General features: G+C 39.7%; 1 protein-coding gene across 1 annotated transcript; it reads left to right on the top strand.

Annotated features, from left to right (window-relative positions):
• The first annotated feature begins 7,796 nt into the window (after positions 1-7,796).
• sox21b (SRY-box transcription factor 21b) lies at positions 7,797-10,895 on the top strand. The gene has a single exon (XM_085998563.1). It carries the CDS (start codon positions 8,149-8,151, stop codon positions 8,872-8,874), a length of 726 nt encoding a protein of 241 aa, XP_085854689.1. The 5' UTR covers positions 7,797-8,148; the 3' UTR covers positions 8,875-10,895.
• Positions 10,896-13,399: the final 2,504 nt, after the last annotated feature.

Raw genomic sequence — 13,399 nt, 5'->3', positions numbered from 1 at the left:
TAGGCCATTATATCTTTAGCTTTTTCCAGTTCTGATGAAAGGTCATCGATGAAATAAACTTGCAGGGCTACAGGGATAAAGCGGGGGAATGGGACTGACTGGATTGCTCTACAGAGAGCCGGCACAGACTCGATGGGCTGAATGGCCTCCTTCTGTGCCGTTATGACTCTACAGTGAAATCTCCTTTATCAAAAGTGCCCCTTATTGGACAGATCTGAGCACATCTTGAGAAGTGTCTTACTGAGTTCCAGTGGTTGTTCAGTCATAACTCCCCGCTCCCCCCCCCCCCCCCGGCTATAGTGATGTGTGTGCATGGAATGGCTTGGATATTAAAGGGATGCTTCACGGTGCTGGTGTGGGATGGTGTCAACCTGGCACATCATGTGGCAGCCAGGGTTTACAGCATCAAGTGAAGTAATTCTGACCATGGTGATGCCATCGCTCGCCTCCCGGCCAGCAATGTTGTCAGGGGCTGATACCCTGTGTCCAGTGCAGCATCAGGTGATGGCGGAGAAGGTTGGTGATGTTGTTGGTGATGTTGGTGTGCTTGGTGATGTTGGTGTTGGGGCTGATCGTGGAAGGATTCAGAGGACCAAGGTCTGATTGTTTCAATGGCTCCAATGTTGCTGCAATAGAAGGCAGCTGCAGATGAAATGGCAGAAGCGATCTGTCAATGGTGAGAGGGGTTCTCCCAATGAGGTGGCACTGGACATACAGTTGGATCTAAAAATTTGTAAGCTAAAAAAAATCTCTATATGTATTAAAAATGCAGTAACCAACATTTTCTGTGCTCTGAAACTCACCATCTGCAACATGGCATCCTTGACACCACTTCTGCAGCTGTCAGCTTTTCACAAACATCAGAGCAGACTCACAACACGCCAGGTTGAGCTGGTGTGTTCCCCGAACAGCGGGTAACCCGTGGGGGAGAAGTTAAAATTAGAAGTAAGCCTAAAAATAGTCTTAAATTGGCTCTTAACAAGCCATTTAACAATCTGAATTGTATCCCCCACCACTTGGTGTCGGGTCAGTTCTCCGCTGACAGACCCGACACCTGGGAGACTCGCGTGGAGGCGGGTTGATCAATCTTTGCTATTTTGACAGCCGACCCGCCTCCAAACCCGCCCCGAGCACTATTACATTTGCGGCCTTTAACTCTGTTTCTCTCTCCACAGATGTTGCCTGACCAGCTGAGTATTTCCAACATATTCTGTTTTTATTTCAGATTTCCAGCATTTGCAGTAGTTTGTTTTTGTGTAAAGGGGTAATAGATCTACTTTTCCTTCCAGATTTTAGTTTACTGTTTTGGATGTGGACCATTCTGAGAACTGAAAACAGGAAGATAATGAACCACTTTGGAGAACCACATCTGAAGCCCAACATGAACCTGCCTTTTCTCTTTACAGGTGCTGATGAACTTGGAGTGTACTTCCAGCATCTTTTTGTTTGTTTTTGAATTTCAGCTTTCCATCATCTGTAATTATTCTCAATTCCTTACCAGTGTACTTTAAGATTTACCCCACATACCTGCTTTTGTTTAAAGAGACTGGCATGTTATTGATTTAGTCAAGATTTAATTTTTTTAAACTACCTCAAAGGAATTTTATTTTTAAAAGGTTTTTCGGGAAACTTTCTTCTGTGTTTACTAAACATTGTGATAGAGAGGCAAGTCACATTATAACACCTCATTCCAACACAAAAATATTATCCAGCTGCTATTGTGCAAAATCACCATGATTAAACGAAATATTGTTCTGCTGTTCTTTCTCCCAGGTATAAGGCCAATTCTCTTTCACTGCCTCTATCAGCAAGTCTGCGCCTTTCCTGCCCCATCAATATAAATGAAAAATTGCCTAGGTACAATTGTGCTATTTTCTTGATTTTAATATTTTATTTTCTGCAAAAGTTTGAATTATAATGTACCAGTTTCAAACTTCTACAAGTTCCCAAAATCAGTGACGCAAATTTATATAGTAAATTGCAATATAAGTGAACGTGCTCCACCTGTTAGCCAAACAAGCAACGACCATTAGCTTCACATATACCCCTGCAAATCTCAACGTCAGCATTCAAGCGCCCGTATTCATTAGTATGATTGACACACTTGCACATTGCATTTGCTCACAATCATGCCCTTTTGTGACTATGAAATTTAGATCAAATCAGTGGGTGTGATAAGACAATTCAACTCTGATATCTGCTGTCGCGTTTTTGAGCAAACTTTCTGAGAATCTTTTCATTGAGTTTAATAGAGTTAGCTTCTACTTCCCTGTCTCCATGGTAGTAAATGCTATTTTCCCTCCACTAAAACATGGATGGTTAAATTATATTTTGATGGAAGATTGGTTACCACGAGGGAATGCTGGACTTCCAATACGTATTAGGTTGTTTCATCACTAGAGCATGACAGTAAAAAAATAATAGCTAGGGTTGCTTTAGTAAACATCCTGAGCGGGAGCTTTCCTGTCTTTCAAAAAGTTCCCTCACTCTCTCATTCATTTGCATAACTCGAACTCCACCTTTTCTCATTCAATCCAGCAAAGCATATCTATTCAGAAGGCATTTAGTCCATTTCTTTCTCGGCCGGTAAACCTATTCATCAATTGTTCTGCCTTGTAGATTGCATTCTAATGCTAATCTAGCGTGTTAAATATCTTTTTGTTCTCCTTTCACCGTTTTGTTATTCAGTTTATCCAGTTTTGGTCACCCATTTATTTATTTATGCGCCTGCTTCTATTCAGTGGCTCATGTATTTTTTATTATGTTGTTTCACTGTCATGCAGTGTCAACTTAGTCTATTCAATAAGGGCTACTTGAAGGGCTAGCGGGACAAAGCGTGTACACATTGCACTGCTATTCATTCTGGCCAGCTGGATCGGCTGAAAAAAAACCTTGTGAAAAGAATCCCCACACAAAAGACAAGAATAACTGCACAATGCTAACAGTTTTCCAAATACCACTGATTGGTTTCCACACAATGAGGCAAAAGCCGCCGGTTTTTCTTTCTCCACTTCAACAAACAACACTCTCACAAAACCTCCCAACCCAGGGTTTTGTTCGGGCACAAAACCTCCTCGACTGGATAAACGCGCCAAACGAAAGTTCTTTTCAGATCCGTTTTCTACGTCTGCTGTAGAAAAGAAAGAAAGGGAGAGAGTGAAAGAACGGGAAAACGAGGGAAATAAACGGTGAATTAATATCGGCCTTTATACTCTTGCTGACCTCTGCACTTTTGTTTAGAAAAGGGATAGCAGCAATGAGACAGTTATTTTGGTATTCACCATATTCAGTAAAACAGGTTGTTTCCATGTCTGACATATGTAAAAGCAACAATATTCATATTAAACCAAACTGATTGGGTTTTCCCGGCTTATTACTTCTGTCCCTCGCCTTTAAATCAAAACAAAATAAAGTCAGAACAACAAGCTGTAGTTTTGCGGGTGCAGTCTTCGGTTATTGTGGTTGATGGAGGTGGATGCTGCCTTCGGGATGATTCTATACACACACACACACACAGATTCGCCGCAGACTCGATACTCGATCAACTGCTGGCAAATTGCTCCCGGGCGCGTCCAAACTTTGCAGTGCGGGAGCATTCGCGTAAACTCGTTCCCAGATTCGCTTAATGCGATGCAGTATTTTTAAACACTCGTGTCAGACAAAATGTGAGTCAAAAAAGAAACATGAACTGTGAAACTTTCCAAAAGTAATTGGGGCTTTACTCATCTCGACTTTCTTCCAAGCACCCCTCCCGCCCCCATCAGTTGATGTCCTAGCTTAATTTCGGATTCAAGGGTTAGTGGTTCTTTCCCTGTAAATATTGCTAATATGGAAATTCCTGGTGAAAAGATTGTTGCTAGTTCTCAGGTTTGTACATATATTTTGTTAGTTGTTGGAGACATATTTCTAATAGCTAACTTCCTTAGCAGGAGTTGCTGTTGTGCACGATAGGGTTTTGAGGCGAATGATCTTCTCGCCCACACGTTATTAGCGCATTCTCATACTGTATACAGTTGCCACTCACAGATAGCTTAAAGCGAGTCCCTCTCTTCCCTCCCCCTTTTCGGGAGTCTTATTGCCACCATGAAAGAGGAAGTTCCGTGCGGCGAAGTGCTTGTGTATGACAACTGCAAAGTGGCGCGGAATTGATAGGTTTAATTAACCATGTCGGAGATAATTACTCTGGACACAGAAATTAGTTCGCTATGATCGCCCAACTCCATATTAAACAGGTCAAGGGTCATTTCATTTCATTCCATGACAGTTGATGACAAGTGTTAATACGAGAAAGAGAAACAAGAAAAAATGTCTAACGTTTTTGATAGATACAAATTATTATTAAAACGCATTGTGCAAAATTAGAAGGGTATATCCTAAATACCTTTATTTGAAATGTATTTGTAAATCAAATGCCAATGTCTTTAATTATAAAATAAGTATGAATCATAATGAACGAGACATGTACTTGGAGTTCATTCTCAAGCCAGGGACTACAATACATTTTCTTAAGAGAATAGTTTCCAAATAAACGAAAAATGCAGCTTATAAAAATGTACGGAATTTAGCTACAGTACTAATAAGGCGACGTCAGGTTGCTTGAATCCGAATAAGGCACAAGTAGAAACAGTTGCCCTTATTTTCGATGGAACTGGTACTTCTAAAATTAAACGGCGATCTTATTATCTTCTTCCTTTTGCTTTTTGAAATATTTCGCCCCGCCTTAATTTTTTGTCAAATATTGACAAACTATCCGAGAGACCTATTTGAATTCCTGTCTCCTCGAACCTAATGAATTCCAGAGATGGCCAATGCCATGTGTGTCTCCTGACGGAGGGGAGCGAAGTGCAGGAAATAAAGTGCTGACTGGAAAAAAGTGGCAGTATAAAAAGTGGGCGGTGCGGCTGTTTGTTATGTAATTGCAGATTAAAAATCCAACTATGGAATGTGATCGTTAGTAAAAGTCAGGGTATCAGACCCGTTCACACCATCGTGCAGTCTCGGGAGGGCGGCGCTGTAAAATGTATATTGTATCCTGAGGGAGGGAAGGCTTGAAAGGTGATTTTAATTTCGAGGAGGCTGAATATGAGTGCCCATGTCTTATGGCGCTTACAACTTGCGAATGTGGCTATTTAATGTTGTGATGACGGAGGCGGAAAGGTGGGAGCCCCGCACCCCGAAACGCACGCTGTGCCATGACTGTAAAATACCGCCCGCCGCAGCACCGTCCACAAGCACTCCAGCCTGAAACCAAACAGGCGAAAGAGCACCAACTCACTGCGCCTGCTCACCGACAATCTGTGGGCTGGAGGCACACAACCGACACCCCCCCCCACCCCCGGCACCACCACACCTGAAAGGACAGCGCCACTCACACAGATGCATTAATTGAAGGCTTCCAATATTTTCATCTCTCTTTGACACACACACATCACAAACAAATACGGCCACACATTAAACACGAAACTCTAAAAAGTTAAAGGTACTGTAATGCAAGTCTTGTAACGTTGATAATCCCTTTGTGTATTTTCTAAAATTACAGACTTATATATTACTTATAAAACTGACAAGCGAGAAAATAGATAGAGATTATCATAAATCAACTGGTTGAAGGTACAACGCAACCTGGCACTTGGCAACATTAGATAGTTAACATGTGCTGTGGGAGTGGTGCTGCGGCTCCATACAATGGATGGATTGTCAGATGATACAGAGACTGTACGGAGACGCTTTGAATACAAAACTAAAATAAGAAAAGTAAAAGCCTAATCTTCTCAAGATGCGAGCCAGTCTTTAATGTCCATCGCAAAGACAGATCGCAGACATAGACTGTCAAAATAACATGCAAAATAGCCAGCTATCCTACAGCATCAGTACTTGCTAGTAGATTATTTTAACAGATTGAACAGCTGAAATCAATTTCTGTGAAATACCGGACCGCTAGGTATCTGGAGCGCTAACAATATGCAAGCTAGCATTTATACTCACTGTGAGAATTTATGCAATGGAGTTGATCAAAAGGAGTCAATTTCCTTTAAGATTCGCATTTTCTGACAATGGTGTATTGAGAAGCGTCACTGTGAATAGCTGATGGGCCTTTATGCTTTATCCTGCCCTTTGCAAACAAATTGTATCCGTTTTATTTCAGTATTTTAAAATATGTAATCCCGCTAATCTACATTTGTTCAATACCATAGTCTAATTCCATATGTTGAGTAATGTACACATTCTTTATATATTGCTGCGAATTATTTATTTAAGCACACCTCATGTGTTGTTGACATACTTTGTGTGTTTTCTGTATGCTTACAGTCGCCAAATGACTAAACACGGCTCTTGTTTGTACATGCTATCTAAATTACAGTTACTTAAGCATGTTTGAGAGCTCGATTTTGCATCGTATTCAGAAGGACCTTTTCTTTGTCAGTAAATATGATCATCGGCACAGTTTTTAAATCTCCACTACGTGGAATTCTGCATTATATATCTGATAATATATGCACAGCACGATTGCCATGGGTGGTCTTAAATTGTAAAAAATAACAATATTTCATGGCAAAAGGGCGGCTTGCGTGTTGGTGCCAGAAATAATACGAAGGAGACACTTGTAAACCTGGCTGGCCAAGTTACTCTTTAAAATGTGGTGAAATGTTTCAGCAACCGATTTTTACAACTTGCTCATATCTGAAATGAACTGGGAAGGTAAGCGTTACCCTCCTCGGGTATGCCCTACACTTTTCAGCAAAGTGTAACAATTCTCTTTAAGGTTCCTAATTGGATTAGGACGTCCCCAGTGTTGGACTGGACACCATAATTCATGTTCTACGCCAAAAGTATTTTTACCTTCGGTTGGTACCGTCAGTTACTTCATTCTTAAGTATACAATTATAGGGGAGACGCAGTCACATTTCTTCGGTTTGTTAGGAAAGATATATTAGTGCTAAATGTGGCGGGTTCATTTCATATCAATTTCCCGAGAGTTTAATAAACATAAAATAAAACGTAATTATTTCTAGCAGTGAACATTCAGAGTGGAATGTTGAAATCATTTGCAAGTAATGAAAGATGTTTTTGTTTTGTAAAGAAGGAAAGGTTGACAATGATTAAAGTTTGATACAGAAACCTTTTGAAACATTTTTATTCTGAATGCGTGTTCCAGCAAAAGGATGTTTTTAGATCTTATCGAATGCTCCTCCAGCCTGTGCACTTCGCGGCTGGCATAAACACTCTCCTCATGTCGGCTACTTCCGCATTCAGCACCAGTTACTCACCTTCAACAGTAACTGTTTTATTATTAATATCAACATTTTGCAGATTTATAAAAACATCTGTCAAATCATATCACTCACGATCTCTTCATAAGCCACCTTTTAGTACAGAAACTGCACCTGAAATATTTAAAATCTACCCGATATTTTTTTAAGTCGGCCTGTAATCGTTATAGTTAATCTCCGATTCCTGCATGACTGGGACTGTTTTGTTAAATAATAGCTTCCGATAACACTTATCAGTTTGGGATCAGGTACTCTGATAACAACAAGGCAGTTAACAATTAAATTAGGAGTCAACAATTTGTAGAACAATAAAACAAAGTCAAATATTACTGGGATTGTGTCAGCCCAGCCTTAAAAATAAAAGAAATATAACCATTAAAATAATTATGTATATATACATATTAAAAAGAGTCTTGTCGATGTGCTTGACCTGCTCGCGATTGGATAAACATTTAATTAACAACGCCTTAGTGATTATGTGAGGTTGCGTGCGAAAGACTGCGCATGTCCCGGAGTCTACCTGCTTTGAAGTTAGGTTCACATGGTCTCCTGCGATCGGCAGACTTTCCTCACTCCGAACTAACTCGATCCTCCGCTAAGGAGCCGTCCAGGTTTAACAGACAACTGAAGACCTACTCGGGAACGCTGAGAGTAAGTCTGTATACTTACCGCACCGAGTCCACTTCAAGCAACCGATACCAGACTGCACACACCTGGCGCGGACATCTGCCGTTCCTTAAAATCGATCTGCTTAGATTTTTAAAGGAATTGTTATGACTTCGATCTGTTGACAAGGGACGAAAACACTCCAGTGATCAAAAAGTTTGCGCTGAAGTTTGGGAAGTGGAAGCACTTGCTTGTGATTTTAGTTGTCACGATGTCTAAGCCTGCGGATCACGTTAAGCGCCCCATGAACGCTTTCATGGTCTGGTCCAGGGCGCAGAGGAGGAAAATGGCTCAGGAAAACCCCAAAATGCACAACTCCGAAATCAGCAAGAGGCTGGGAGCCGAGTGGAAACTTTTAACAGAATCTGAAAAGAGACCTTTCATCGACGAGGCCAAACGGCTCAGAGCACTGCATATGAAGGAGCACCCGGATTACAAGTACCGACCCAGGCGCAAGCCCAAGACCCTGCTGAAGAAAGACAAGTTCGCTTTCCCCATGCCTTACCTGGCCGATCAAGACGGGCTCAAATCGGCCGCCCTGTCCGCCAGCGTCCTGCCAGATTCCTTGCTCACCTCGACGGAGAAAGCCAGGCTTTTTTTCCCGCATGCTGCAGCCAACCCGTACTCGCTCTTCGAGGCGAGCCATCTGGGCTCCAAAATGACCGAGATCTCGCCGACCTCCCTGGCTTCCTTGCAATACGCCTCTCCGCTGGCTTACCAAAGCGGGGCGAGCGCTGCAGCGGCGGCCGCTGCCGCTGCGTTCGGCGGGGCTCACACTCACACGCACCCGTCGCCCGGCAATCCAGGCTATATGCTGCCGTGCAACTGCACTGCCTGGCCGGCTTCAGGACTGCAGCCTCCCCTTGCCTACATCCTCCTCCCGGGTATGAGCAAACCTACACTAGAACCCTACCCTGCCTATGCAGCTGCATTATGACAGGAGGCAAAAAGTTTCATTTGATTTGAAAGCAAGACTCCACATGTGTGGTTTTAAAGGAAAAGAAAAACAACGAAACAGAAACTAGTGATGCAGCAGAGGTACTTTTCCAACTGTTGTGTTACGCGATCACTTGGAATGAACAGATTCCCAGATAATTGTTCTCAAATTATATGACAGAAACTTTTTGGGGGACGGGGATCGACTGTAAAGGAAAACAAACCACCAATTCTAACCGATTGTTAAAACCTATGTGTGTGTATATATATATATCCAACCATGGACTCGGATGAGCCAGAGACAACTGCTCCATGTCTGCAGTCACATCACGACACGACGAAAAGTCAAAGGAAGTACTGTAAATGTGTAAAAATAATCGCAGTGGCCGGATTCCTGAATGTTGCACATAAATATATACAGCTCTTGAAGTAAACTACTATCCGTTTTGTTCATTGGCATTGTACTCGGCAGAACCTAAACTTAAGACTTTCAATCAAATTGTAAATGTGTAAAAAAAAACACGATTGCTCTGTCCATAGCTGTTCATATACCGTGAAACAGGTGAACGATGACCTGAACAAACTGTACAGGCAACAAGAAGAACAAGAAAAGACTGTACATTTGTAAATGTTGGAGCTTTTAATCTACGGCTTGCTACCCGCTGTTGGCATTATTCAACTTCCCAAATGATTGAAGCTGTAGAGCTGGACCCATCCGAACTACTACACGCATTGTTGCAGCTTACGTAAAAGAAAGCTTAAACAGGATTGTAAATCTGTATATTTCGATGTTTGCTGTTGCATGATTAGTGCTCATTTTGTATTATTTTCCCTCACACGAGCCGGTCTTGGTCTCGCATACTTGACTTCTTGGGTTTAATGTAAACTTACCTGAGAACATAACCTATCTCCAGAACAACAAACAAAAAGAACAGTCGGAGGCACTGGTTCAGTGTGAAGCAGTCACTATTTGGACTGGCTGATATTTGTATTTATTGCTTAGTTAGACATAATTATTTTTGCATTTTACCCCCTCGGATACTGGACTATTTTCAGTCCTGTCGAGTAATGTTTGCACATCAACAAGGTAATATCCGACCTCAGCGGTCAATATAATGTAACGATCAAACAAAAAAAGTGCAAATAAATAGAAATATACATAAAATACCACGTGCACTATAGTTACTAGAATAGCCACTACAGTTGTTAAAAGTTCTTCACGGTAGTACTGTGTGGGCCACACCAGAATGACCTCTGACACTGCCATCTAGTGCTACTCCTGTTATTGTTATTAGTATTAGTATTATTGGAGGAACAAAGCAACTTCCGAGTCATAAGAATTGCTGAATCTGTTTTATTTTTCTCGGATTGAAAACGGCACATAACATTGACGATTATAAGTTAAATTCTTTGAAAATCCTTGACAAATATAAAATAAATAAAAACAAAAAATGCTGGAAATACTCAGCAGGTCAGGCAGCATCTGTGAAGAGAGAAACAGTCAACGTTTCAGGTCGATGACCTTTCATCAGAACAAATATAATCTATATTAACATAATGTGATCTTTAGCAACACACAATATCCAGACGTCGGCAATATTTTTTTTTAAACATGAAAGTGTTAGTTAATATCTGTGAATCCTTTGGTGCAGAGTCTAGCATTTTGATTTATCTTGTTGCTGATTTTCAAAACAGCAATAACACCATTGCCGTAAACTTAATTTTTTATGTTTTTTAAAAACATCCATATGATTTCAATATACCTGTTATGTTGTTTGCTGTTGTGTATTTCAAGTGTTGCGTGGTTCCAGCATGTTACTTTTTCATAAAATGTTGGCGTTTCTGTAACATAAAAAACTTTTTTAAAGTATGCGTTTTGACGAATCTTTAGGAAGTTTTAAAAAGTGTGGTATTTTTGTTTTTAATTTAATAGTAGACGCTGAACATTCTTGTAAATTTTAGGGTTTGATTACTACCCTGTTCATTTGTTGAACACAGCGTTTTAATAAAGAGGAAAACACAGAAAATCTAATTCTTGTTGTATTGCTAACGCGATTTGTATCTGAATTGCCCTTACGTACTTTGTCCAGGTGAAGTGTAAGGTATCCTCCAAAGGGTGTCTTTGTTCGTGCTTTGAATAGAATTACTCGGAAATCTAAATCAACCCATTGTTACATAGAGCAGAAACCTGATTTATCACATTTTTATAGTGAATAGGAAAGAAGATAAAACCACTTCGTTGTCTTTTAAAAAACATTCACGGTTCGTAAAGGGTAGCCCAGCTGAATACAATGCCGCTGTTCAAGAGAACAGATAGTTCATTGATTCGAGTAACATTTAAAAGCTGAATTTGCCTATCGAGTCGATCTGTTGGTGCAGTTTCACTAGTTAAATCCTTGTAATTCTTCCGTCTGCCCGAGGGGTACTTCTCATTTACACCTTTGTGTTTTTCCTTTACTTTACAACTCTATTCACGAGTTTATCCGTGATTGTGAAGAGGCGAGAGAGGGACAGAGGTTCCCTTTCACTCAAAGCACCTTTTTATTACTTGTGTACAGTAAGGAAGTTAGAAACCTTTAGCACCGCACCTCCAAGGAATGTTCTTTAATATACAATAAAGAAACTGCAAATGTTGGGAAACTAAAATATTAAAAAGAACACTGGGAATGTTTTGCTGGGAATACACAACAAGTTCGTCGATATCCGAAATGAGAATGGACAGGTTAACGCGCTTACTTTTGAGAATACGTAAAATACATAACATCAAAAATTTTTATTAGTTCATTGAGTGTATAATTCTAAAACGCGAATATATCACTATATTTGTGACGCACCATTACTTGTAGAGGAATAGGTACAATCCCGGATGCATCTAACATCACTGTTGTCTAAGTGATACACTATTTTATCAGCAATGGATGGTGTGCTGGTTAGCTTGTGTATGCGGGAGGATCATACCTCAAAGCAGCTATTACTAAGGCCAAATATGATAATGAAAAAAAGATTAAATAATCATTCATAGTACCACATTTTAATTTCAAACAAAAAGCTACGTGACTTGAAGAGAACAATTAATTTCAGTTGAAAAAATTTCAAATGAATGTTTCATAAAGCTCTGCGCTAGTAATGAAAATCTATTTCTCATCCTTTTGTATTGAATATAATGTAGGTCTCCTTTTTATTAAGGAGGTAAGTAATCATGGAACCCTTGTGATTGGAAGATACATTTCAATTAATTCTGCCACAATCGTCTAATCTTTTCTTCATCAAAAGCTATTATGGTGTTAAAATTAACAATTATGCAACCAATGTCTGTCTGAATCCACAAGGGGACGTCGAAAAAGCTTCAGATAACACGACACGTATAAATCATTCATGAGAACAATTCATGTAAGAAAAGTTATCTGTGTTTTGAATGACATTGGAAGAACTAAATGGAACTCGTTCTGTGAAGGGACATTTTAACTTCATTGTCTACCTTGGTCTTTTCTCTTTTATTTCAGTGTAATATACATTTTCAAAATTAATTAAGCATTAACAGCAAGATAAATGCTTCTCTTTTATTCAGAGAAACAGTCGCCTCATTGGTGAAAGCTTATTTCACTTGAACAGCACCATTACAATGGTCGTTGCCAGATAAGGTGAAGGATTCTTCTTTAAACTAGAAATAAACGTTTTGACAGATGGCTGGATGATTACAAAAAAATAAACCCAAAAGCCTGTAACCTGGATTTTCGTCCACTCTCGTTATAACCCCCACAGTTTATCCCTTTGGAGTATTTTCTGTTACATGGAATAGGTGTAGTTATAAGCACCAAAATACGTTTCGTAGCTTCAAAATATTTTATCAACATACATTTTCGTTTATGTAAAACGTTTGCCACGTGCAACACCTTTATTTACATATCCCTTTAAATGATTGAAGATTACAAATTTAATCAACTTACCTCGTAAATGAGCAGGAGTTGTTTCATACAGATTTTGATTACCATCGAATAACCATTCATTATATTTTCCAATTATATATCTATTCCTGTTTCCATATTTGATATGTTGGTCTGGAAATAGAAAATGTTATAAGCGTTTTATTGCAATAATGTTCTGAAACATCAATATATCTAGCCGAAACAAAAACAGAAAAATGCTGGAAATACCTCTCAGGTCAAGTGAATCAGCATCAGTAAAAACAAAATACTCTAAATCTGAACCCGTTCTCAGTAAGGCTACACCCCACACCCGACACTTTAACATGTCTTTTCACTTCATTGACCTGATGCATCTGATGTCCTACTTTTGTTTGAGTTTCAGTATTTATAGTTTTTTTCTATCTAAATATCCATTCTAACAAAATAATATAAACTGGATCTATAATTTCTCTACAAGCAACTTCAAAATAAGCCTCTGTAAACGTCCAAAAATTATCTCACAAATACTTCTTAACATCCTTCTGTCACTATCCTCTTTGTTTTCAATTATCAGTTTATTACATAAATCCACAAAACAGAACCTCAAAAAGTGAATAAGAA

This window comes from Somniosus microcephalus, chromosome 10 (genome assembly GCF_052327205.1).
Source record: "Somniosus microcephalus isolate GS21.2 chromosome 10, FLI_Smic_1.0, whole genome shotgun sequence".
Lineage (NCBI taxonomy): Eukaryota > Metazoa > Chordata > Chondrichthyes > Squaliformes > Somniosidae > Somniosus > Somniosus microcephalus.
This window is presented reverse-complemented; position numbering and strand designations above follow the sequence as displayed.